Source organism: Lonchura striata, chromosome 3 (assembly GCF_050655825.1).
Source record: "Lonchura striata isolate lonStrDom1 chromosome 3, ASM5065582v1, whole genome shotgun sequence".
NCBI classification, from domain to species: Eukaryota; Metazoa; Chordata; class Aves; order Passeriformes; family Estrildidae; genus Lonchura; species Lonchura striata.
The window spans coordinates 71,467,841-71,495,006 of NC_140705.1; the positions used below are offsets into that span (position 1 = coordinate 71,467,841).

Below are 27,166 nucleotides of genomic sequence, written 5' to 3' on the forward strand. Positions count from 1 at the left end.
GGGGCGGGCCGGCATGGCGGCCGGGATGAGCCTGCCGCGGGGCCCCGAGAACCTCTGCTTCGACAAGGACGAGTTCATGAAGGTGCGCCGGGGGCCGCCGGGGCTGGAGGGTTGTGCAGGGGCCTCCTGAGGATGGGGGTGGCGGGTCCCCTGCGGCAGAGAGCGGCCCGGAGCCTTGGTCGGGATTTACCGCTCCGCCACGGCCTTTCCCGGGCGGGGGCTGCGGGAGCGCCGAGGGGAAGCGCCCGACACTGGCCGGGGGATGCGGGAGGCGGCCGGTCCCGGGCGGGCCGGGCTCTGAGACTGACAGCGAGAGGCCTCGCTGCTTGGACAGCGTAGGGTAGTTGTCAGCACTGAATTTCGACTCTTGGCTGATGTTCCGTGCTTTGTTTGGTTTTTAAAGTTTCCTGTATTTTACAGAGCTGAGTTTTAACTACTGCGTTAAGAAGCCTTTTGCCCCCTAGGGCTTTAGTTTGGTGAACTCACAAGCATATGGAGTACTTTATTTTGGGTGTGTTCCTCGTGTGAACTGTTTACTTACATCCTTCTCTCCTTCCTGTTTCAGGCGGATTTTGATGTTGATCACTTTGTGTCAGACTGCAGGAAACGTGTGCAGTTGGAAGAGCTCAGAGAGGATCTAGAGCTCTATTACAAACTCCTTAAAACTGCTATGGTAGAACTCATAAATAAGGACTATGCAGATTTTGTTAATCTCTCAACAAATCTAGTAAGTGTTACTGGTTGTATTGTGTAGTTCAGGCTTAATGTGGTTCAGTGGGATTTTTATTTTTCATATGAAAAGTATTTGGCTTTTATTTTGGTATTTTATGATTTAAGACCTCTTAAACTGAGGTGTCTAATCCTTGCACTGGGACACCATTCCTGTAGAACTTACAGAATTGCTGTTGGCCTGTAGTAGATGTTTTAGATGTATGCATTTTCTCTTGAAAAGCTGATTTGTTAGGGAGTTAGACTCAGGGCAGACTTTGTTTCAGACTGTCAGCACTTTTAAAATGGAAGGAAATAAATTATTAGAATAGAATAGCAATGATAAAAGTAAGCCTGTTCTGAAGGATTCCTTTAGAAATCTTTTAACTTTTTATATAGTCAGAGTATCCTGAAAAAACCCCAACTTCGTGTCTGAAAATTGTAATTGTTTCGATTATACAGATTCAAAGACTGAGACTTAACATATCTGAGAGGAAAATTTTCCATAGGAGGATATTTTGTTTCTCTTTTGGCTTTGTGTTAAAGGAGTCTTACATCTTTATGCTTGTATTTGAGATAACATATTTTTGCATTGAATTAAAAACTGGAAATTATAAAGGAAGTTATGTTTTCTCAGTTCTCTTTCAGTAGCTGTAAAATGATAGGCTTTGTCAGTAATTCATATATGATCTTATCAAAGAAGTAATAAATGTGTTTATGATGATTTCTTCAGGTTGGCATGGACAAGGCTCTCAATCAGCTTTCAGTACCCTTGGGACAGTTAAGAGAAGAAGTGATGGTATGTTCAAAACAGTCATTGTCAACAGCTTGGTAAACTTCACCTCGCTCTCATGTGATGTACAGAATGTCTTCTACTGAAGTTAGTATTTGTTAAAATAAACTCTTTGAACACTGATGACTTACCTTGCTAGTAGGAGAAGCATTGTGTTTTCAGGCTCTTGTATTGCAGTAAATTTATATTTCCTATAGTGCATTTCAACCAAAAGATAAAGAGTTTCTAAAATTTGACAGTGAAAATTTAAAAGAGAATAGACTCTTACAAGACGAGTCTATGGAGATATTTTGGAGCTATTTTAATATTTGAATAACTTAAAGGTGGTAGAAAGTTCAGATACAGCACAGTCCCTTTATGGACTTAACTTTTCTCAGTGTGTGATTTAACCATGAAACATCACCCTCTTGAAGGTGGATCTTATTCTGGATCTTCCACACTGACTTGGTATTTATAGAAAGAGACAATTTTTTATCATCTTGGCAGCCAGTTCAAAAGGATGCTTGCTGCATAAATGTGCCTTCAAAATATCACATCCTTTGTGTCTCACAGAAAACAGGGTTGGCTAGCATAGAGAAATCCTTATTATGTGAAAAATACTATTTAAAACTGATTTATAACTTCAGTTACAAGACATAAAAACATATGAGTTGATTGCCTATTTTTAGGCAAAGGTCATTTGTTCTCTCTAAGGTACTAAATGAATGGTGGAAATAATTATATTTGCAGTGGCAATACTTAGGGAGCACATTCTGCTTTCAGTTATTTAGTTGTATTTTTGGTTTTTTCACTTGATGTACTGTAGCTTTTACTAGTCTCATAATCTTATTAATCTTTATTTTAAGTTTAGATTATTTTTTTAGGTTTTTTCTCAACCCTTAAATGGGAAGCAAGCTTCAAATACTGACTTTTTCTCTCACAGAGTCTTAAGTCATGTGTCAGTGAAGGTATTCAAGCAGTAGATGACCGGATGACTAAACAAGAAGACATTAGAAGAAAAAAGGTACAACAGATAAATTACCACCTTTAAAAGATCATCCTTAGGAATACTTTGATTTTGCCATTAACCCAGAGAAAATGAAATTTAGAAAGTTCTAGGCTGTCTAGATGAACATTGGAGGATTTTGTACTTGTAAAATAGATTGACATTTTGGTTGACAGACTTCATATTTTTCAGTGTCTTGATGATCATAAATTTGTTTTACTGTTGTTGTCCAAAACATATGTTTGATTTTGTTGTTTTGTTTGGGTTTTTTTTTTGTTGTTTTTTTTTTTAAAGTTGCTCTTGTTTCCAACTGCAGTAGCATATATTCTTACTTATTATGATTGGAATTGAAGTACAGCTGTTTAATTTTTATGGGCAGTAGACACACTATTTTTTGTCTTTGTGCTTAACTTTGAAAAACATGAGGGATAGGAACAGCTGCCCTACATCTGTGACAAACATTTATTTGTGGTGTTTTATGGACTTATTGAGCAATACTTCAACTGAGACATGGCTCAAGTGTTAAGATAAAGGGAGAAAACTTAAACCAGTAAAAACCCAAAGAACTACGTAACCATCTAAAATATTTTCTTTACGTGATGTCATTGGGGATTGGGGTTAGACACAAAAAATCTTTTTTTAATTACAGATGTGTGTCCTGAGACTTATTCATGTTATTCAGTCTGTTGAGAAAATTGAGAAGATTCTACATTCCCAAGGCACTAAAGAATTGTCCTCATTAGAGGGGAACAGGTAAAAAAATTGCAATGTTCAGTTTTATTTGTAATTGATGGGACTAACTTCATTCCATTATATTGTTTAAGGTGAATTTACACGCAGTAGGATTTATCTTTAGAAATGTAACTCTGATGGGATAAATTACTTTAATTTTAGTATTTTCTTGGTTTTAGTCTTCTGCAAACAAGTCATTCACTGAATGTATAACAGACTCCAAAGTTCCAAGTTACTTGTGGTACTTTCAGTAAGCAAGCTTTATGAAGTTAGTGTGCAGTTATTTTATTTTACTTTATTTTATTAGAAGTCACTAATCCTATTATGCCTGAAATACTCTGTATAGTTTGTTCCAATGTCATTTGTAAGTGAAACAAAATAGTTTTTCTTGTTTTCCCTGCTTATGTGTAAGTGAAAGGACTGCTGCAAGAGTAGCTGAAGGCAGGTAAGGCAAACTTAGTACAGGGAAGGTTTGTGACAAATTCCAGTCAAACCTCTTCCTCTGCCATTGCTGAGGATTGCAGGATGCTGATCAGCCAGTTTTGGAACTGATGTAGCAGTCATGTACTTGAAAGGCTTGACTGGGATGCAAGTGCAATTTAAGCTGGAGGGAAGACACAGTGTGAGACTGTCTCTTTAGCTCAGTGTGCTGGATCACATGGTAGTGGGGTGTAGGTGTACCAGAAAGGTTGATACCTAGAGGGACAAAAGCGGATGTTTTCAGTCAGGTGAGGCACTTTGCAGAATTAAGTTTGCAGTTAAGATCATACTTGAACTACTGAAAATTCAGCTCATTACTGGGGTTGTGTGGACTTGAGAAGGGCAGGTGTGTTTCTCTAGAGATAACTATCATTAGTTTTACTATATGACAGCATAAGAAAGAAACAAATCTGGATGGTGAAGGTCACCTGGTGCAGTTTCTGAGCTCTCTTAAGACTGACTTTTCATGTGATAACAAAACTGCCATCTAGAAGGAAGTGCTTTATGCTGCTGAGGCAAGAGCTTATGTTCCTCTCAGCTTCTGCTTCACCCACTTGATGTTAGAGCTGCAAAACAGCACTAATCATGTAGCGTGCTCCAAATAATTATTGCTTGGTTGCAATCATATAGTAGTACCTATCAGAATTCAAAATACTAAAACTACAAAAAATGTAGGGAGAGCTCTGTCTATCTGTTACAGGTGAGAATGAGTTGGTTTGAAGGGATCTAACTGTATTCTCATTTTGTATCATCTCTTCTAGTCCACTTCTAACTGGACAAGTTTTAGAGAGAATTGCCACAGAATTTAATCAACTACAATTTCATGCAGTACAAAGCAAAGGAATGCCCCTTTTAGACAAAGTGAGACCAGTAAGTATTGCATGACACTTAACACTTGCAGAGTCAAGCAAAACCAGTATAATTGGAAGACAAATGCCTGTTTCCACAGAGTTTATTGAATTAATTTATGGAGGAAAAATGGGTTTCATTTTCATCAATTGACTAGAACTATTGCTTTTTCTGAAGATTTATGCCATTTGCTTACTTCTTGAGCATAAATTACTGAGAATAAGAATAGGAAATAAAACAGATGTTTTTGTCAGCCTAATGTATTTTGCAGTTGATCTGCTTACTGATACTGAGGTCTCGTTCTAGAGATGTATGTTGGCTTTGTTGGCTGTAGTGTACAGACCAGAATATAAATGGAACGTGCCTACACAGGGCACATTGAATATATTCGAGTTTGTCTTCTCATGAAATTATGCTAGCTGTTACTAATCTCCCAGTGTACTGTTTTACCTACTGTAAAATATTAATTGATGTTTTGTTTTGGTTTTTTTTTTTTTTCTTCTATTCATTCAGGTGGGGAGAGGGAATAAATGAAAATTTGTGCTTAAAGAAAGCTGTGAATATAGACATGGGGTAATGCTTTAAACTGATTAGCATGAGGGTGTCATTCTTAATGGCTTTCAAGCTATTGAGGTAGTTCAGAGTTCCAGTTTGTGTCTCTGTCTGTTGGCAGTATAAACTTGTTTCAGCTCCAGACATTCATGGAATCATGTTATGTGGACAGTTACAAGACTTCTCTGGCTGCTAAGTTATCAAACTTGGATAAGAGTAGCAGTGAGCATGAGCAGCAGAGTAGTGCATGTGGTGGGAAAACATTTGTCACGTGGTTTCCTTAATGGTGTTTGCCAGGACTTCTGTCCTGTACCTGTTGTTACTAAGGCTCAGAATGTAGCTTTCATGACCAGTCAGAAACTGGGTTCCTGACTTTGCAGATTCAGTACATGAATCATTTTAGGATGGATGGACACAATACAGCATGTAAAAAGGGAGAGAAGAAATTTTACTGGTTGTATTCATAGTTCAACTCTGACTACCATAATGTGTGTTGCTGAACTTCCTTCAAATGCAGAGTTATAGGGAGCATCTTGGGCCAGGAGTATACCTGCAGTATATAGCAATGAGTCAGATCTAGTAAAAAAGATGTCATGGGAGATCAAGAAAAATGGTTTGCAAAAAGTAAAATATGTGTAGACTGAAGAAGCTGTTTGGCAGAAGCCAGAAAGAATCTTAATTTCTCTGGTGTCTGCTAATGTCACTCAGTGTCATTGGTTTGTGGCTGTTCAACAATTAGTGCTGGGTACACGCTGTCTGTTTAGTCTCTGACAGGGAGGGATAAATGCTACAATTGTTATCCCTGGTCACTTACTGTAAATCGTTTGTTTATTGTCACATACTGGTTCAGTTGAACAAGGAACAATTTTTGACTTACTTCCTCAGAATAAAGCAGACCTGATAAAACTTACAACATATAGAAGATAATAATTGCCTGTAGCTTTATTATAATAAATCCTGTCTTATATAGACAGGAACCCATTAAGTTTGTGTTAATGGTCATTCAACCCTGGGAGTTATCAAATTCTTGTACTTTCAAGTAAGGCTAGAAAGCTAAGTTAGGTACATCTGATGAATTTACTTCAACAATGATGACAGGCTTTGATTTTGGCTTTTTATGACTATATTTTCTTTCTCTTTGTAGCGTATAGCTGGAATAACAGCCATGTTGCAGCAGTCTCTGGAAGGGCTGCTCTTGGAAGGCCTTCAGACATCAAATGTTGACATAGTACGCCACTGTCTACGCACTTATGCAACAATTGATAAAACACGAGATGCAGAGGCATTAGTTGGTCAAGTGCTTGTAAAACCTTATGTAGATGAGGTAAGATAACATAAAAAAATCCATTTGTTTTCCAAACATGCTTATTTTTCCTATGAACCTCCAGCTTTTTTTAGCAGTTTAAAAATACCTTTGTGGAGAGAACAGGAGAACTGAACTACAGCAAAATGTCAATTTGGTTGTTGCTGCTATTTAAGAAAAAAAGGGATGGAGGAATTCTCTTACCTGCCTGTCACCAATTTCAGGTTATATCCAGTGTGGATTCTTTTTCTTTACTCCATTTTTGTTGGGCTAGAGAATCAAAGAACCAAACCTCTCCTGTTTAGGACAGGTTTTCACTGGGTTTCTGCTAAGTGCTGTAACAGCTGCTACAGTGTGGGACGTGTCAGTCTCCCCTCAGTTTTCTCAGGGTCTATTCTTTCACCACTTCTGCACCATTCCACTTGTTTATGTAGCAAGAGATGAATCTGTTCAGACATGAGGTGAGTGTGTTCAGACATGTGGAAGAATACCAAGAAACAAGCTGTTCTTTTCCTACTGGCTTCTCTTTATGGCAGAGATTATCCATTTTCACTGGGTAAAAGGCACCGTCCAGACAAACTGATTTGCTAGCTGCGTTGAAGGCTTAGTAATGTAACAGAAGTTGCTTTGCTTTGTCTTGCCTGTATTTCGGATTGGACCAACCACCTCAACATTTAGAAGGAGTTTTTACTTTATTCTGAGTTTGATTAGCTTTAACCAGTTAAACAGTTGCCTGTTTAACTTGACAGACTGCATCAGGTGACAGTGATGTGGCAGTAGGCTGACACAGTGGCTCACATTTAAAAGAAAGGATCTCCTTCTCGTTTTTGGGGCCAGTCTTGGCAGTTAAGAGTCCTGCTTTAAAGTAAGTAATAATTCAAGCTGGCAAGTTATACTTGGAAAATATAATGAAAAAAAGTAATACACTGACTATCCCAGTATTTGAGGTTATAGTGTTAAGAGTTTTGCGAGTCTTGCATTACAGCATATTTTATTCACTTTTCTGGCATCTAACACTGAACTGTTCCTGGCAGGTGATGGTGGAGCAGTATGTGCAATCTCACCCTAATGGCCTCCAGGCTATGTACAATAGGCTGTTGGAATTTGTTCCTCATCATTGCCGTCTCCTGCGGGAAGTTACAGGGGGAGCAATTTCCAGGTAAATACCTTGGGCTTCTCAGCTGCACTGAAGTTACAAGTATGATATGCTTTGAAATCCTTTGCATTATCAGCTTTTATGCACTAATGACTTCTCTGGCCTTTCCTGAAGATTTGTAGTAAAGTTTGATTTGTATCTCATGCCTCCGTTTTTCAAAACAAAACAGTGAGCAGAATTTCCTGGTTCTGCAGCCCAGACCTTCAGAGGAAGCAAAGGCAATCCTGTATTTCAATAATAGAACTGAGTCCTGTGCATAATACAGTGTGTCAGATAACTTGTTTTTTTGTATCCATTAAACATGATTGTACACTTCATCCAAGGAGAAGAGTATAATAAAGCTATTAAAATACAAGTTCAGAAGTTATTGAGTTGTTAGTGCACGTCAGAAAAGTGGGGATGGTCCTCAGATGTTTGACTGATTATTGCATGTACTGAAACTACAGGTTTAATTTATTTTGCTTCCACTGTGTTCTCAAAAAGTGCTTAATTCCTTATGCAATTAAATTGCCTGTTTTTCAAGCTTAAATAATTCAGGTCTACTGAATTGTATCCATTTCTTCATCTGTTTGCAGGATGGTTAATATAGCAGACTGCTGTAATTAGCAGAACTATGGATGTAGCCCCTAGGGACTGCAGAATTACTTTTCTAATTAGTGATCCATTGCTGAGCTTTCTATGACTCCTAAGTTTTACTAACATTTTAATTCTTTTAATCCCTCAGCAAGTTTTAATTGTTCTTCTTAATAATGGAATGTGTCTACTTTGTAGTGCAGTGTACTAAATTGGAATAGAATGCTTTTATCTCTTCTGTTCTCAGTGCTTAAGTTTTCATAATCAAGGTAGCTTTTAATCTTTGGATCAAACACAATATAAATACAGTTTGGATCAATTAGGAAAAAGTTCTTCTTTTCATTGCATTAGTCACATTATTCCTGCTTGGTAGGTTTTGGAAGTTTGGAGCTATTAAAACTTGAATTATAACAATAATAATAATATTTCTCAGCTGAAATGTACTGATATGTATTACACACTTGCAAAATATATAACTGATAAATTTTTAAAACACTTTGAGAGTTACAAAAAAACACCTTGGATTTGATGAGACTGTGGAATCAGATAAGGAATCTTCAAAGGAAGAACAGTTTAGTGAATCAGTATGAATATGAAAATAAATTTTGTTGCATTTTGTATAGTGCAGTGCATTTAATTTTTAGTGATTCCTGTCTGGTGGTAAAATATAACCTTGGAATAATTGCTTTTTTTTATAGTGAAAAAGCAGATATTGTTCCTGGATATGATTTCTTAGTGAATTCGGTGTGGCCAGAAATAGTACGTGGTTTGGAAGAGAAATTACCATCACTTTTTAACCCTGGAAACCCAGATGTGTTTCATGAGGTAATTTCATTTTTTCCATTTCTAATTTCTGTAACAGACACAAGAATTGAAAGAGTCATGTTCTCTAGCTTCTTCCCTCCTGCTGCTTTTGTCTCTAAATTCATGTTGTTGCATGGCTTGGAAGAGGAGGTTATCTGAAACCGCTTGGTTCAATTTTCATAGGAATTAATTCTCCCCTCAGTTTTGTTAGGAGAGCTCATACAAAAGTTACTGGATGCCATTTAGTCATATGAATTAGTGTTTATTTTAGGAGTAGTATTGTAATGTTATTGAAGGTGGGCGTGGATGATTCCAGAGTTCACTCAAGTCTAGAACTTCTGTACAGCAGGAGCTGTCCTATTAAATAAATACCTGGGTTACAACTTATTTTTTACTGTGAGAAGATTTAAAAAATTCTTTGTTTCACTTGCATGTTTTAGCTTTTGATCTCTTGCAGTACTGTATATTATGTTGTGATTATAAAAACAAGTCAGCTAAAACCCGAAAATATTTGACAGCACCATCAGATTTAGAAAACAGATAATATTTCTCTGGTATCACAAGCTTACATTAAATAATGAATTTAAAGTACTTGTACTCTTGTATTTTCTTAATTGGTAGTGCTGTTCTGTCTCGAAAACATCATCTTTTACTAATGGTGAAATAGATTTCTTGGTCTAGTATGAAGATTGGCTCTGGCAGTGTTTTACAGTATGTCATAAGTAGAAAATATGAACTCTGCTTTTCCTTGTGTCCTGTCTGCTTGTTTTTAACCATGATTACTGACAAATTTGGATTTATTTCCCCTGGCAGTTTGACTTGTGATTAGTGTGAAACATCTTATTTTCAAGATAGAGATGGGAGGCATGGATAATTTGTCTGAAGGCATTGTTGGCGTATCAGGACAGATGAATTAAGGAAATGCTTGGCAGTGGAGGTTTATAAGGCATGTGATTCTTCATGTGTTCCTGGAAAACTGCTTTTACTGAACACTTAGATATTTTTCTTGGGGTTTAAGATCTCTTTTGTACAGATAGATTGAATAAGTGAAGGTAGGTAGGCACGACTGAGTGTGTTTGCAGAGCTGTCTCTGAATAAGAAGTAAATTACATGGATATTGAAGTAAGCTGTGGTAGTGCCATGCAAGTGACACTGTAATGTGTTCCTCCTCCCTCATTAGAATTCTTAGTTTACCATGAAGTTTTAGTCTCTCTTCAAGCTTTTACTTTATGCCCTATGCACTGCAGATTATGAGCCTTGTTGGGTTTTTGCTGTACTGTGCTGCATTATGTACAAGAGTGTATTGTGTCTTCAGAAAAGCTGGATTTGCTTGAAAGGCCTGTCTTATGTTACACTGATACTGGCCAACAAAGGCATTGCATTTATTTAAAAAACACCCAGCAATCAAAAAAAACCCCATAAAATCCCAGCACCCACCCATGACTTCAAGGTAAATCACATAGTAAGTCCAAAGTGCTTTCCAGACTGCTTTTGACTACTTAAGTGACTCATAGGCATTAAAATCATTAAAATATTTTACTTTAAAATCAATTGCAAAGTTGAAATGCCTAGTGTAAAAATGCTATTACACCTATCCAAAGACTAGTAGTTCTGAATTGAGAGGGAGGGAAAAACCTTTTAAAATTGTTTTTGTGCTGATGATGAGTCAAGTAATGCTATACAGATTTTAGACAATAATTTTTCTTCTCCATTTTCTAGGTTGATAGAAATGCGGAACAGTTTTTTTCAGCATTAAATCTATACATAGGTACATATGCAAATAAACATTGAGAAAAGTTTGAGTATGCAGTGTTTTCCATTATGGGGTTTTTAGGTGTAGAGGAGAGAGGGGGATTGAAACATTTGTTTAAAATAATTTAAAAATCAGACTGGCAATGTTAAGTATGCTAAAGTAAGTGTTCATGCGAGGTGGCTTTTTAAAATTTGTTTCTGGTTGTGATGTGCCTTCATTTGAGTTAGATGTGTAGATTCATGGGTATTTGAAAATAATACTTCTTTTATCTCTAAACATTCATTTGAGATTAAGTTTAGATTTCCCTGCTTGAAAATTGCTCCTTTTTGGTGCCCGATTTTACTTCTCTTAAATAACTGTGCAGTCAACAATCCAATCCTATAAGCTGAAATAGGAACCAATCTTGCAGTTAATTCCCACTCCTGGATATAGTGTTCTCAGTATTGAGATAAATATCTCTTGAGGTGCCTTCTATTTTGAAAGTGAGAGGTCTTTACAGAGTGTTTGGTTTATATCTCTGGCTTACACTTAGGGTAGCAGAGCCTTAACAGCTTATTTGCCTTTTTACAGTGCTGGGTTTACTATCTAAGAAAGGAGGCCTGAAAGAGAGCTAATCTGTCATTCAGTCTGGGTCTAACTCCCATCCCTTTTATGGGTCCATTGTGTTATAAATACAGCTAGGTTATGAGAAAAGTAGTTACTTAAAAGCTTTTGTGTGCATTTTTCAGAGTACTGTCTTGACACTGAAACTACCATGTTACAAGAAAGGTGTTCTGTAATTATACCTATTATACCTTTTAATAGTAAGTTACAAACTTACTGAGATACACAATACAAAAGCATCCCTGTGGCAGTTTATGTCCTTTGTTCAGAGGGGAGTTTTTGAGAGGAGGCCCTCTGAGCAACAAAAGGCCTTCTCCTGATAATGTTTTATTGCCTCACAAGAGGCAAAATCACATTGCTCCCATAGTGTTCTGGCTTGTGGATTGAACCCTAACCCTACAGTGAAGTCAGAAGCACTGAGAGATTGTCAGGCTTATTTCATTAATTCAGTAGTGGATTTAGGAGCATATATGATAGATTTTATGTCTGTTTCCTATTTTTTTTAATAGAAGAAACTTGCACAGAAATCAAACTAGTTTTCAGTTCATAGAAGTAATTTTAACTGCAGTTGTTTTTTGATTTTAAATTTATATATGTAAGTTTTGTGGTCTGTTAGGGAGGTCTATTTTGTATGAAGTAACTTTTTTTGCTGTTTTACTTCTGATTTTCATCAAGTGTTTGACTTTCTGCTTTGTACATGATTTAATTTATTATTTAATTATTTTCAGTGTTCTCATTCTGTTGAGACCAAATCCACAGTATGTTTGGGGATTAATGTAATTAATAGGGTAATTTTTTTTTTGTTTGCAACCAACTTAATACTATTCATAAACATCTTATTAGAAGTATGCACTGGATGAAGCTAGTTTAACTCAAATTATTTGAAGTTCTGCATATATTTGATATTTGCAAAACATTTTTAGGGAAACAGCTCTAGAAATTCTTATAATGCAGGTCTTGTGTAACAGGCAAAAATATTATGCTTCCATTCTCATGTGCAGTTGGCTATGTGTACTTCTGAGTTTCATTCCTAATTATTTCTCCTTGTTGTGTAGTTTTATCTGCTGCATCTGACTCTGTTAGTACTGTGCAGGACCACCCCAGTGATTGAGCTCAGAAATAGTCACAAATTTCTCATCAGTTCTGCTTGGACAGTTTTATGCTTTTTAGAATTGTCCTTACCATAGAGAAATACTTTTAAGTTAATTTGATTTTTGTGTCTCTGCAGTCCAGGCTTTTAGCCTTGTATGATTAGGTGATGAGAGGCAGTGTCTGCCCATCCTGAACCTCAAGCTTAGTGTAGCATGGTACAAGCGTTCTGCTGAATGGCAGAAGTGGCCTTCCTTGTTTGCTGGGAGCCTGTGTGTGATCAGAACACTTCTTCTCTTCCTGCAGAAATACACCACCAGTATGGATTTTGTACGGAAATTTGAACGGCAGTGTGGCTCCCAGGCCAGTGTGAAGCGGTTAAGAGCTCATCCCTCTTACCACAGCTTTAACAACAAATGGAATTTGCCTGTATATTTTCAAATAAGGTTGGCATGCATTTTTTCTGTTCACTCTTTCAAAAGTAGAGGTTTTGAGTAGTCATGGCAAGATTATCTGGCTTCAGGTCGCACCTCCTCATTGTTCAAAGTCTCACTTGTCAACAAATCATAGAGGAAATCAAACTAAGAATTTAAGTATGCCAAGTAACTTTTATATATCTTTCAACAATTTAGCAGAACATCACATAACTACTCTTCAATATGTACTGTGTTGTTACACCAGATTTGATAAGGTGCTCCAAAGACTTTCAGGAACAGATCTAAATAAGTCTTGAATTCTTGTTTCAAATTATTTTTCTCCAGTGTCCCTGAAGCTAAGCTGTACATTGAATGCTACATATGCAAATCCAGAGGAATACTTACTGTGAGGGAAGAAGTATTTTTTCTTAGAGGTATAGAACTAAAGGACTTAAGAATTTTCAGCTTTTCCAGACCTAGCTGTGTTTCTGACATTCTTTTTGTGTCACAGGATATACTCCTTAAATTGTAGCATTGCCTTCCCAAAGATTGTCCTCCTATTCCCTGTTCCTGAAGAGCTGAGTAATAACTTGTAGGATATTTTAGTAGCAGGTCTGATGTATCTGTAATACTTTCTTTTATAACCCTTGCAGCTAGAAAAGAACAGTGAGACCCAAGAAAGTTCTTTTTTAATTCTAGTAATGTTAGAATTTTAATGAACAAAATAGAATCTAAAACTGTATTTTTAGAAAGTGTAGACTACGTGTCTGATTGTAGGGCTGGAGAGCAGCCCTCCAGGGCAAGGAACAGAACCATTACTGAAGACTGTTATGACCCAGCTGTGCCATGTGTGATCTCTCTTGGTCCAAAGTGTTCTGATTGCCTCTTAAAACAAACAAGCAAACAAAAAGCAGAATTTCCAAAAGAGGGGGAAGAGAAATTGATGTTTATTTTTAACCTGGATCACTTTAGTGGCCTTTTTTATTGCACAGCTCTGTAGTTGGCAATAACAGTACCACATTTATGCAGTTTCTTTAATCCAGAGTGAGTCTACACTTGTGCTGAAAAATTCCATCCAAGAATCTTAAGAGTGGTAGAGTTAATATAAGTGACAAGAATATGGGGCTGGGAGCTGCGTCTTAATATTTTGATGGTTCATGTTGTTTTGTAAAATTGTAGTCACAAAATCTGATACCCTGATTTGGTTTCTTGCTTGTACATCTATTCCTGCAGTAGTGTAGTGAACTGATAAGGACCTGTTACTCAGGGGAAAAAAAAAGACTGATTTTCAACTCCAGTCAATTTCCCCAAACCACTTAACTGTATTCGTATATTCATGCTGGCCCAAGGGAAGGAGTATTCACAACATAGTGGTGCACAGGCTGAAAGTGTCTGTGGAACTGCAGCCATTATGAACCTTTTAACAGATATGTATGATTAATTGCCCTTTTTGTTTCAAGTCCAACTTGTCTAGTAGGAGACCAATTGATCAAACTTTGATAATCTTACTCATAAAATTGAAATGGAGCTTCAGCATATTTCTCTTCGAAATGTTTTCCATTACCTATTCTGAGCTCTGATTTATTAAAAAACTTTTAAGAAATAGTTTTCTTTTAATCCAAGATTACTGTAAGTTTAAATAGTGTACTATTTTTAAGAAGTCTGAATAGTGTACTATTTTGAGAAATGGTTGGATAACAGCAGCTGATTCATCGTCAACGATAGTATTCCTTTATATTGGAAAAGTCTAACTTTGAAAGTGCCTATGAATTCTTTAGTGCATAATTGTGAAAATAATAAAACATATTAATTATATATATCAGGGAAGCTTTATCTTGATGTGTGTTAATATCCTTTAAGTCATACAAGATTTTGATTGAACTGTTATCTCATGCTTCAGCATTTACAGTTGTTTGTTTTTTTCTTTTTTCAATTACAAAAATTCCCCAGAAAAATCTGCCATTACTAAAGCCTTTAGAAATGATCCTTGGAGGAAAAGATAATAAATAAATGCTCAGGCATTTATTCTGTAGCAGTGGTGTCACAAACAGCACCAGTAACTCTTTCCTGTGTCTCATTCTTTTGGTTATGTCGATATGGCTGATTGTGGAGCTGTAGTGAACCCCACGCTGGGGAAATTATTTCCTCTGTAAGACATACTCAGCAAAAATTACATCATTGTTAAAAACCTTATTCTGTTTCCGTAGCCATTTCACCATAAGACTTAAAGACACTGCTCTGTTAGTGGAAGCAGTGCATAGGCAGGACTGAGGTTTTGAAGCCATTTCACAAGCATGTTCAGTTGCTAAACATCCATCCTAGTCCATTACAAGTTTGAGCAAAATAAGTTAGGTAGGCTCCTGGCCTGATCTGGAAATGATAGTTAAGAGACTTCAAGAGAAATCCTACAGGTTTGCAATTACGAAGTTTGATAGAAAGAGTTACTATGATACACAGAAAAGTAAAAAAGAGGAAACCACTGACAACAGAGCTTTCTACAGGGAAGCTTAAAATTGTGCAAGTATGAAAAAGTATCAGAGGTTTTAATAACTTTTGCTGTTACACCTAAAAAATTTTGGACATACCATTTTGGTTTTTTTTTGTTTTGGTGGTTTTTTTTGGTTTTTTTTTTTTTTTTGTTGGTTGGTTTTTTTTCTTGCTTTGAATGGTTAATTTTTTAAAAGGGGAATTGAAAAAAAAAACAGGTGTCCTTGAGGAACTATTGATTTTTATTAGGTACATAATTGTTTGTAGAACCTTATGTTACTGCTCACTGACAAACATGTAGAAAGCTGGAGCCCCAGTATCATGTGACATATCTGAAGGTTAAAGAAGGTATGTGTCAATTTGATTGCTTATAGCTTAAAAACAGTAACAAAACAAGAAACTTCCCTCCTGGAAAAGCTGAGGACTTGTCACTCTGTGAGCTATTATTTTGATAATGTTTGCAACCATAAATTCAATAATAACCCAAAGTATAAGCTCTATATATGCCTGTAAAATGTCAAAGATTCTCTTTCAAGTGTTTGAATGCTGTTGTTAAGTTGGGCAAAATAACCCCACATTTAAAGTCTGTGTATGTCCATTGATAGTACATAGAAATAATACTATACATTGAAAAATGTTTAGGCATCAATTTAAGTAACTGTTGAATTGTGATATTCAAACTTTTTCTTTCTCACAGATTCAGAGAAATCGCAGGGGCTTTAGAAGAAGCACTTTCAGATACACTAGAGGAAGCACCAGGTAAACTTATATTGCAAAAAATATTTATTGTAAAGGAATCAGTTGTATAAATAGCAGTGATCACTCTGTCTCTTGAGTATTCAGTAACATGCATCCCATGGTTCATATGAGCTTTTTTTATTTCTGATTAACTGTTCAAACAGTATAAAACATTGTTACAGAGGTGGCAATGTGAGAATTCTGGTCAGGGATCACTTTGCTTACAAAAAACCCCCTCTTTAGCAGCTGTCACTGACATGGAACCATCCCCTCAGTGCAAGAAGGAGTATAGCATTTGACATCTTCTAAGTGACAGCCAAAAGGCTATGCTGTGTTATTGCAGCATATTCTTAATTGTTGTAGCACTGTGTAGAGGTGAAAATGGCTGTCTCTTGGGAGCGTTTAGGCTTGCTGTTATTCATATTGTTGGTGTCTGCTCCAAAATCATACATTGATTTATGAGGAGATGAGGAGATATGCACAGAGTGGAAGAGTATAACCTGATGCATGCATTAGAAGCTTATTGTAATCAGAAGAACTAATTTCAGCTAACAGAGTGAATACTTATGAAGAAGGTATCTATGAGCCACCTAAATGTCTGTATGTATGTATCCACACATATGCTCTGAAGCAAATCAGAAGAAAATCCTAATGGAGACAAAATATATAGATCTTACCCCTTCAAGGTGTAGGCCTGGAACTTGCAGACACATTCCTTATCTTTCTAATTGTATTCTCCAAAATATTAGAACTCTGTAAGCTGCTTCAAATGTGAAACTGTGTAAACTGCATTAAAAGTACTTTGTTTAAATATGGATATTTGCACAGTGTTTTAAATGAATATTTATAGCAAATATCTCAAATAACTGGGAGAAGAGCAATAGTTTAGTGCTAAGGGAGTATTATGTTATGGCTGGCAGGGATATCTAATGTAACTTCTTCAAAAGACTGCCAAAAATTATTTTGGAAATGTAATTTCCTGAAGTGGATTATTTAGCCAAGCTGTTTCTGCCTTTATTGTAGGCAAATTCTTGTTTCTTGCTTTTACCTGCACAGCTACAGCAAGACTTTAGTGGAATTTGAAGTCTAAAGCATTGAGGAGATAGGATAGAAATGTATTAAGCATTGCCTGAAACAAACCCTTAAAATACTATGATTTTATCTTTTAGGAAAAATCTTGGGTAAACCTTGGGTAATGCAATTACACTGATGTTGCATCTTTCAAAAACATGCTTAGGAACTTGACCTTTGTTGCCTAATCATTTGTAGCTGGGAGCTCCTTCTGTCTCTTGGCCACTCACATGGTCTGGAGCAGTCTTGTGAAGTGCTGGTCAGATCAGATCTTTTTACCGCTGCTAGCGCACCGCCTGTGGAAGCTCAGCCTGCAGGTCTTGGCACGCTACTCTGTGTTCATCAGCGAGGTGAGACAGCAGCCTGCTTTAAGAGGGCTTGCTGATGGGGTATGTCCATCAAAGAGACTTTTGAAGCAACATATGTGACCTCTTTTCAAGAGTTCTTTTGTGAAGTTAATGCTTTTTAATCTTCAAGCAGTTCATGAGTTTGGCTTATAAAAAGTATCACTGCAAAATACGTGATCAGTCACAAATATCAGTACTGTTGCAGTGTTGCTGTCTGGTGGTTGCCAAAGCTGTACTTTATGCTGCTTTATTCTGCCTCTGCCACTGAAACAAGAAGCCAAAATCTCAGTTTTCTTCTGTTGTGTGTTGTTGATTGAGTGAATGAAGTTGTGAAACAGAGCCAGGTAAAAAAAAACCTTCAAATAAGAAGCACTAATATAATCTGAATCGGTTCTTCAGTATTGAGAATGCAAAACCAAAGTTTCCTGGGCAGCTGACTCAGCATCAATGGTCACTGCTTCTGAGCAGAGAAACTGTGCTTTGCTCTTGTACTGGCTGCCAGCCATACAAGTGGGCCCCTGTTTCTTGTGCCATAGAGAGACAGTGCAGTAGAATAACTAGGATTTGAAGAGATTTCTGGAAGTCATTTGGGCTTGTGCAGAGCCTCTTAAATTGGATTTTGAGTATATCCAAAGATGGTGATCGCACTCTTTCGTGGTAACTGTGGTCCAATGACTGATGGCTTTTTCCTCCTGTTTGATCAGAATTTCTCATGCTACTTTACATATCCTTTGCCTTTTACTCTCTCACTGTACCTCAAGGAAAAATCTGATTCTGTCGTCTCTGTACATGCCCCTTTGGTAGTTGAAGACAGCAGTAAGATCTCCATTTATAATTTCTTTTGTGACTCAGTCACTTAGTTCTCTCAGCTAAATCAGCTCATGCAAAGTACTGGTAAGCACTAGAGTTTTAAAACAGAGTAGTCAGAGGAAGCACTTTCCTGTCAGCTGAGAGCGTGAGGAGGTGGGAGAAAGGAGTTGTTTGACAGCAGGACCGGACTGCCCTCTACTAACCTTAGTTAGACAAATTTGTTCTAAATCGTCCAACTTTGTAGTGCACTCAAATTTTTTTAATATTTACTTTATACTTATTTTAGTAATGGTATTTGGTAATATCCCTTTGAAGTGTGGCATTCTACTGCTGAAGTCTTACAAATCCTTGGTATGTCCTGAAACAAACTGTTTCAGTTTGTCTAGCTTTAACTGCCTTCACTATTGCTAGGGTTCACACTTCAATTTGATGTTTCAGGTTTCTGTAAGACCCATTTCCAGTGAGAATACAAAGGAAAGCAAAAAACCTGTGCCAGTTGGTAGAAAGGAATCTTCTTTAAGCCTCAATCCCAGTGAAGACCAAGGGAATGGATCTTCTCCAGAAAGCCTGCCATTGTCTTCTATATCTAGTACTCAGCTGATATATGTTGCTGCTGATCTGGACAAACTGCAGGATCGGGTTTGTGCTTTTGACTTTACTTAAGAATAATCTTCATTGATGTTTTTGGCATCTTGTAAGGGCATAAAATTGTTTAAAATAATGTGCCATAATTTTTTTTTAATCTTAAATGCTAAAACTTGGGGTGTCTGATATTTGAAATACATGGCCTACTCTGTGCTTATTTGGAATGGCAGATTATGAGCAAACCACTTCGTGTATTTAAGTTTTTATCAGTAGCTGCTGGATTTAACTCCTAATGAAATATCTTTCTACTGTTTTTTGGTGTGAAGTGTCACTATACCCATCTTATTTTTTCTAGTGGAGTCTGTGTTGCAGCTCGGAGTGTGGTGCAACATTCAGCTTTAATGTGTTTAAGTGTTTGCTGCTTTGAGTCTTTGAGGTTGGAAAAGGTTTTATGATCCTGATTACACTTGATTAATGATCCAGAATCTTGAGGAGAGTTGTATGGTGCTAATTGTCTCCCAGTAGGAATGATTCCTGTGTATTTATTTTCAGTAAGGCTGAATTTTCTGTGATTTGTGAAGTTGTAAATTGCAAGAGAGGTTTGTTAATTCTAAATTATTTCCTCTGAGTAGAGTAGTAAGGTAGAGGATTGAGTGTGTAAGCCTAAATTCCTGTGCATATTATAAACTTCTTGTGTATAGAAATGAAGTAAAACTATAGAAATTGAGGGTGTTTTGTGATTTACTTCAAATGTACAGGATGTAGGTAAAGTAATTAAAATTTTTATAATATGACTGTATCTCTCTCGCTTTTGGGTTGTTTTTTTTTTTCAGATTCCTGACATCTTAGACATGATTAAACCAAAGCTTGAAATGATTGGCTTCAAGAATATATCTTGCATTGCAGGTAAAGCTGAGAGGCTCCTTCCCCTTTCTCCCAAATTCTCTCTGCCAAAAAAATGAAATCAACTTTTACAGTTTCATGATTTAGAATGAAAATATTTAATGGAACTTGCCTTCTGTTTAAATTGTTAAATGGAAACAATCTTGAACAGACCTGTTGAGTCTGGAAAATATTTAAGGATTAAAATTGAGTGAGTCTAAAGTGCATTTAGGATTTTTTTCTAGAAAGTGAGGACTTTATCCTAGAAGATTCATATTGTTAAACTTGAAAGAATGGGGAAGAAGACATAAGGAGAGGCTTTCCATTATCCAATGGAAACGAAAATGTTTTTCTGAAATGACTGTTCTCTCTCAGGCCCGATGAGTCACTTGAGGCAGAGGGTTATCAAAGTATCATAGTTAAATACCTTAACTTCAGAGAGTAGAAGCAATTCAGTATTTTAGTCTCCTTTTTTCTTTCTGAGTTTTTGTTTTGGGTTGGTTTGGTTTTTGGGTTTTTGGGTTTGTCTGTTTGGTTCATTTGTTTTTTTCATCTGGTCATTGTTTATGTGAAATATGGAGTTTGATTTTAATTTAATAATTAAAGCTAGACACGTAGATGCATGAGTGAACTAGTCCAAGTCTGCAAGCATAGCCAGGAGTTCTGCATCGTGAATTCGACTGAAATCTCTAAATCAGAACTACTGGTAAGATGTCCAAGTCTATTAGAGATGTAGGAGCTTGTGCACATCCCCTGCTCAGTAGATGATCTGTTGCCAGTCACAGCTTTGAATTGAACATGTTCCAGTCGTTCCATAGGGAATTTAGAGAGAATTTCACACAGTTTCTTTGGAAGGTCAGAGCCTTTTGATTCAAGCCCTTGCTTCATTGGTAATACTGGAAAAACTTCAAACCTGAAAAATGTTACTTTACTCTGCTTCTCTTTCCTTGCCTCTACTGTGTTTCTGACTGAGGAATGGTTGGTGTTACTGGCAGTGTTTTATAAGTGGTTGGTGTGTATTTATTTGGTAAGCATATCATGTACTTGACACCAGATAGTGAGTGGGATTAGGAGGCTGAGGGGATTCACATAATTTGTGTTGTGTTTGGGCTGGTTAGTTCAGCTTAAACTTCAGCATTTTTACTTTAATAGGAGCCTTGGAAGATTCAAAGACTTCTCTATCAGCCTGTGTGCCTACCTTGAATAACAGGATTATCCAGGATCTCAGTGAGTCCTCCTTTGCCTACCTGAAGAGTGCACTGGAAGTTCCAAGATTATATAGGAGAACCAACAAGGTCAGTGCTACTCACAAATGAAAAAATAAATCTCAGAAGTGGCTGTGCTGAGATTGTTGTGAGTTCTTCAAGCCTGTCCATATCTGCTTGACAAAGCTCATGACAATGTCTTCAACCTAGTGAAGTATAGTGCAAAGCTGCAGGTATTTTAACAAAGGTGTAATAGTCTGTTTCGGACACTAAGTCTGCTCAGCTTTGTCTGGAATCAGCATGAGCAGAAAAAGCATTGAGGATTATACCCTGTTAATAGAAATGGCTGGCACATGCATCTCGGAAAAACCTTTGGGCATTCTGAACCATGTTCTATATTGTATCATGCTGTATAACACTACTGAATAATTTTGTGATGGTTTCTTCCCTGTGTATGATGATCTCTTCATTAACTTGTCCTAAATGGCTTATGTATCTCTTTGCTTAGGTACAAGATTAGCATTTTTTTACATGGGATAGAATTGGGTGTTGATACTTTCAGTACGCAAATGACTGGTTCCTTCTTCCCCAACTTGTTTCCCTGTCATCTGCCAGGAGGTGCCAACTAAAGCTTCACCTTATGTTGACAGTGCTCTTAAGCCCTTCTACCGACTGCAGAATGACTACAGAGATTCCTTGAAGCAGCCCATGATTCATCAGTGGTTGGAAGGTGCTCTCTCTGAAAGCACACAGAAGTAAGCGAACCATACAGAACATTATTTGCCTTAGTTAAAAACTCCAGTGTCTGTTGAACGGGCACAGAAAAAAAAACAAAAAGCCATGAACTGACACAGCTGTAAAGAAAACCAAAAAAAAAGCACTCTTTAGGCAGGATATATTTCCGTGGAATTACTCTCATGTTGTATATTCAGGAGATGAAAAGCTGGACAGAGAATCCAAAGACCTGGTTCCTGCTCAGATATGTGCAAACCATGACATGGTGGATAGGGCATTTGAAAAATTGCTTGGTTCTAGGAGTGCAGCAGTGAACTAAAAAATCTTCATTTTATTTCAGAATTGATGCAAGACCTTAACCTCATTACTTTTAATGAAAATTACTAACCTTGTTACTTTCAATGAACAGTGCTTGAATTTTCAAGAACTTCAGTTCTACTGTCCTTTGACTTCTTTAATTGTATGCAATGATTATCCAACTTTTTAGTGGTTTAAAAAAAAAGCTTTTGGCCTTTTAAACTGCTGAAGAACTAATTGTTCGCAGTTTTAATAAGGCAGTCATAAAGTAATACTTTCTTTAGCAGATCTTCTGTTTCTTAGCATCTTGAGGGCTTTTGAACATGAGTAGTCATATGCATTAGATTTCTTAATGGATTTTTTTTTCCATTTTTCTACCTGTATTTTAAATTCTTACTGAGCAGGGATTTTGCATTTTGTGAGTTGTGCCAGTTAAAGCATGTAACATGACACAGCAATACTTACTTTTGTTTGGAAGTTCTGCCAGAAAATTTCACAGGATGCCCCCTACTTTTTGTGTTGTGGACAATTTACTCTTCATATTAGCTATATTTTTTTTTTATCTCTAACCTTGCCTAAAACCAAAGAGTCACCTTAGCCTGTTTGGATGTTTTTTTTTTTTTCCCTTTTCCCATCTTGATAGTTTTGCTTTGTTGGTTGTCTTTGACCTTTCTGACCATAGATAATAATATCAGAAGAATCCATGCAGGTTAATGTGTGCTTTCTGTCCTTACATGGTTTTTTCCAATAATTCTTTGCATATTATATTGTCTGTGCTCAGGCTGCTGCTGAGCATAGATTTTTTTTTTTTTTTTCCCTGAGATTTAAACACATAGTAATACTGAGGTTTTAAACTATAGTAGAACACGAGCTTTTCCTTGTCCTTTGCCTCCTTATGCTTCCCTACTCTTCCAGTACCTTTCAGAATAGACTTAAAATTGTAAGACAATTTTACACCTTCACCAACCGTTCTTAAGGTTTTTCTTAAGTATTTAGGCCAGGGCTAAGCTTAGGTTGATCTTGACTGCACTGGTCATTTTCATTTTGCACAAAGCCTCTTCTTTCAAGCTTGGTGTCTCTTTATCAGTTTTTTGTGCATAGAAAAAAGCTTATTGTTATTTGTTAAGTAACATTGCTGAAGAACTGCAAAGATGCCTGGAATCTCAAGCCACTCAAGGTTATTGAGCTAAAATATCTTAGGGCGAATTCTTGTCTATTTCTCTATATCTCTGTACCGGATTAGTCTTGCTTTTAAAGCTTCAGTAAATCTGGTGACACCATGCAAAGTAACTATTATATAGTTCTTTATCTCCAACCAGAGCTTTTTTGCCCTCAAAAAGCAGTTTTTCACTTTATAAAACTCAGGTTAAACATGGTGACAGTGGTTAAACACTAGTAAGACTGGCACGTTCATTTCTTAATTCCTTAGAATTTTCTGTCAAATTCTGTTTTCATAGTTTGTTGCTACTATTTTCATCATTATGTTTTACAATATCTTGTCCTCACTGACAAGTAAGAAGTCAAAGAAACTTAATTTCTTACATGAAGGATTATTGTAGTTTCTTTATTGAGAATACAGATGCAAATAATTAATTTCTTGCATCCAAATGAAAAAAAAAAAAAAAAGCCAGAAAAGAGGATAAACTAGTTAAAACTACTGTGAGCTTCTGCTTAAATGGCAGAAGGATTTGGGAGTACAACAGAAGTAGGAATTAATCACAAGTAAGTGGTACTAGGAAATACCAAGATATGAAAAGAGGACACGACTGACTTTTACTGGAATACTTTTGATTTTCATAGAATGCCATCGTGAAACAAGTCTTCATGGCACTGGCAAGCACATTTTCTTTAGCCATCCCTATCTAATTAAACTTAAAAAGCTTGTCTGCTTTTCATTGGCTCCTTGTTTAAAAGTAATCATCAAGAAGATTGTTTCTACTTTAATTCTTAGAGTAATATTTTTCACAGAGAGGCTCTTTGAAAGTTAGGTATTTTAGCAAAGTACAGAACATAGCTCAATCTGGTAATTTCTCTCATGGATCTTTTAATTTACCATTGTTGCTCTGTTTTCTATTCTTATTGGTAACTCACTGTTCTGGGCATCTGTTAATTTGTATGATATCCTCTTCCCACTTAGGCATGGGATTTCAGTCCATAAGGCTTTTTGAACTTTTGTTGTGTAGTTGATGTTTGATTCTACACTTCCTTTAATGTGGATCCCAACCTCTGGGCAGTGGTGTTTTATTTATCTCTGCCATTTCTAAATTAGGGTTAGGGTTCTTCTGTGTTTTTCTGCCAGCTTTCTGAGACTCCCATTTAAATGTTTCTTCATTTTAGAAATAGGCATTTCTGACTGGTGTGCACATGTGTGTTCTCATACTCACTTATACTCGTCTAAAAATACATGGGTTTTGGTCTGTCAGGCTTTTATTCCTGTTTGTTTTACTCAGTAGTCTATTGATTGTAAAGAGGGGCTGATTTTGACTGATTAAAATTGAGTAGTTGCATTCCTTGGCTACTATTGAGTACAAACATCTTGAACAAGTCAAAAACGTTGTGATAAGAAGTCTTCAAGACTGAATAGTAATCTTCAGATTAACCTTTGGAACTAATAATGAAAATACTAATTAATTGATAATGCTAATAAGTAGCTTCTTTGCTAGGGAAGCCATTCCTTCTGGCATTGTTCAGCAGGGCCAGTGATGTACTTCTGTGTATGAAGTAGGCTCTTCTGTAAAGTGGAATCTTTTCTTTCTTGTTCATCTTTCTTAATTCAGGTATTATGAAACTGTATCTGATGTCCTCAGTTCTGTTAAGAAAATGGAAGAGAGTCTAAAAAGGTTGAAGCAAGCCAGAAGAGCTGCAACTTCAAACCCTGTTGGTACAAATGGGGGCATGAGTGATGATAACAAAATACGACTGCAGCTGGCCTTAGATGTTGAGTATTTTGGAGAACAAGTAAGTTACGACAAAAAAGTTTTTTATTATTAATAGTTTTGGAAGGGAGATGGAAGGGGAAAGGGAGCCTTAACTCTGATTTTGGTCTTGAAAGTTGGCGTGGGTTTGTGGTTTGGGTTTTTGTTTTGTGTTTTTATGTTTGTATAAAGGAGACAATTTCAGATGTTGATGATTATAGATACCACTTCAGCAATGCATACTTTCCTGTCCTTTCTTGTACAAATGCAAAGCTTATATTTCTTATTACTTAAAATTCAAGTACTGCTCAGTGCTTGGAAGCATTAAGAAGAAACATTGTCTTTACAGATGAGAGGCAGGGACCTGACTTAGATCTGATAGAAACTTCTTTATGGCCCTTCTTTTGTCTGTCTTCTGTCGGGGTGTTTCTAGCCTTGACTTTCTGCATGGTCAGGGTCTGTTCCCAAGAGTTGTGAGGATGTCAGCCTGATTTGTTGTGTTGCATAACTGTAAGTGCTTTTCAGTGCCAAATATGAAATTCTAAATAGCAAAACATTGAGGAAAATATTCCAGGAAATGTATGCAGTAGCTACATTAAATTGTATAGACATACTGTTTTGTACTCCTTTATTTCTAAAATCTTATCTATTCCAACTAAGTCAAATCATACCTATTCCAACTATGATATTCTGTCTTAGCTATTCCAACTAAGAGTCTATCATTAGTTGCCAAGGAATTGTCTGATCTTGTTTATGAGTAGGTGGTGTTGATGCATTATATCAGGTAGATAAAGTCTACTTGTGTGTGAACAGATGCTTTTCTTAGATATGAGACTAATCACAATTGGGTGGAACTGAGGAAATCTTACTAATGTAAACTATTATTTGTCAGTTTTTGCCTGTAGTTTAGCTTTTGTTCTTCTTTTCCATGACTGCAGTGTGAATTTAAGCTGAAGTGGGACAGGTTATTCATAATCATTTGGGAGTTGTTTTGGTACATGTGACTATTACAAAGAGGTCCAGCAGCAAACACCTTTTCAGAATCAGTTCATTATGGTTTCAGTTAGATCCAGACTTTTCTGCTTCACTGCACTCTTAGTATTTTCATGGCCATATTTTTCTTATTGTCAGAGCAAGAGATTTCCTGGCTAAGAAATTACTTTCAGCAACCTCTGTAACTGTAGAGTTGTTTTTGTCTCCCAGGAAGTTCAAGGCTAGAACCATAAACTCTTGCAGCCTATTGAAATGCTTTCACCATCATGCTGTTGGCTCTTCTTGGATGTATTCATGTTGATCTTTAAAGTATTGCCTAGAAACTTCATTTGGAGTTGGAAAAAAAAGAATCAGTTGAAATCAATGCATTAAAACCAACTGCAGCCAAGTTTCTCTTTCTGATTGCTTTACTGGGAAACTTCCAGCTGGCTTTAGTTACAAGTTGCCTAGAAGAAGGTGAAATAATTCCCTGCAAGACACTTCTGTAACCAGAAGGACTTAAATGAGCAAAGTTGGATGCAAATTTTTATCGTTTGCAGTATATGCAGCTGTGTTTTTTGCCACATGTCAGTGCAGGACAAAGCATAGGCTTCACTAAATTTCTTAAGGATAATAGGTAGTGGGGTTTTAATGTTTTAAAGAAAATTAATGGATTTTCTGTATCTTTTTAGATACAAAAGATGGGACTGGAAACAAGCAACATAAAAAGCTTTTCAGCCCTTGCAGAGCTGGTTCTAACTGCCAAGGATCAGGCTACAGCGGAACCATCCTAGATATTTTTGAAAGCGTGTGTTTGAAGACAATGTCCGTAAAAGAAAGAGAGAGAATTTAACTCAGCTTTGTTTTACCAAATAAATAGCAATGAAGTGCTTCCTAAAGTATCTCAAGCAGCAAATCAGTATATCTTCTGCCTCAATGAACTTGCTTCACCAAAAGACTGAGATTTTATCAGTTATCCATTATATGGAAAGCAATGAAAGTTCTAAACTTTCTACTGTAGAATAAAAGTAGAAGAAAATGTTTTTCTTATTTTTGTTGTACAACTTGAAATGTACAAGAACAAAGTTCTGTGTTGAAAATAATATGTAATAAATTGTCTTCCTAACTTTTGATGTCCCATATGTTTTTGAATCAAATGTATTGATTGATGGCTGTGTTACAGCCCACTCCAGAGTCAAAGTAACTGAGGTTCTTGGTAAGAGAACCCTTGATTAGAGCGAAAGGACAATGCGTGACCAGAGTTTCTGTATCTATATACACATACATACATACATATATATATAGCTATATTTATCTATCTATGTG

At 36.6% G+C, this 27,166-nt stretch overlaps 1 protein-coding gene across 3 annotated transcripts; it reads left to right on the forward strand.

Annotated features, from left to right (window-relative positions):
- Positions 1-26,966, forward strand: COG2 (component of oligomeric golgi complex 2). Of its 3 annotated transcripts, none has more exons than XR_014954305.1 (18): positions 1-82; positions 566-727; positions 1,442-1,507; positions 2,424-2,504; positions 3,136-3,239; positions 4,460-4,568; positions 6,244-6,423; positions 7,437-7,561; positions 8,830-8,956; positions 12,687-12,826; positions 15,981-16,042; positions 17,291-17,442; positions 18,688-18,888; positions 19,668-19,740; positions 20,869-21,011; positions 21,572-21,676; positions 24,731-24,911; positions 26,533-26,966. XR_014954305.1 is itself a non-coding variant. In XM_021527147.3 (18 exons), exons 3-18 carry the CDS (start codon positions 1,565-1,567, stop codon positions 26,632-26,634), a joined length of 1,944 nt encoding a protein of 647 aa, XP_021382822.1. In that variant the 5' UTR covers positions 1-82; positions 566-727; positions 1,442-1,564; the 3' UTR covers positions 26,635-26,966. The 3 variants fall into 3 exon arrangements, 2 of the variants coding, with proteins under 2 accessions (XP_021382822.1, XP_021382821.1); XM_021527147.3 differs by having other exon boundaries at positions 1,442-1,588; positions 21,537-21,676; XM_021527146.3 differs by having other exon boundaries at positions 21,537-21,676.
- The last annotated feature ends 200 nt before the right edge of the window (positions 26,967-27,166 follow it).

Coding starts and splice junctions, on each gene's coding strand:
- COG2 (XM_021527146.3), top strand. CDS start 14: ATGGCGGCCGGGATGAGCCTGCCGCGGGGCCCCGAGAACCTCTGCTTC. Junction 728..1,441: donor TTAATCTCTCAACAAATCTA/GTAAGTGTTACT, acceptor TGATTTCTTCAG/GTTGGCATGGACAAGGCTCT. Junction 4,569..6,243: donor TTTTAGACAAAGTGAGACCA/GTAAGTATTGCA, acceptor TTCTCTTTGTAG/CGTATAGCTGGAATAACAGC.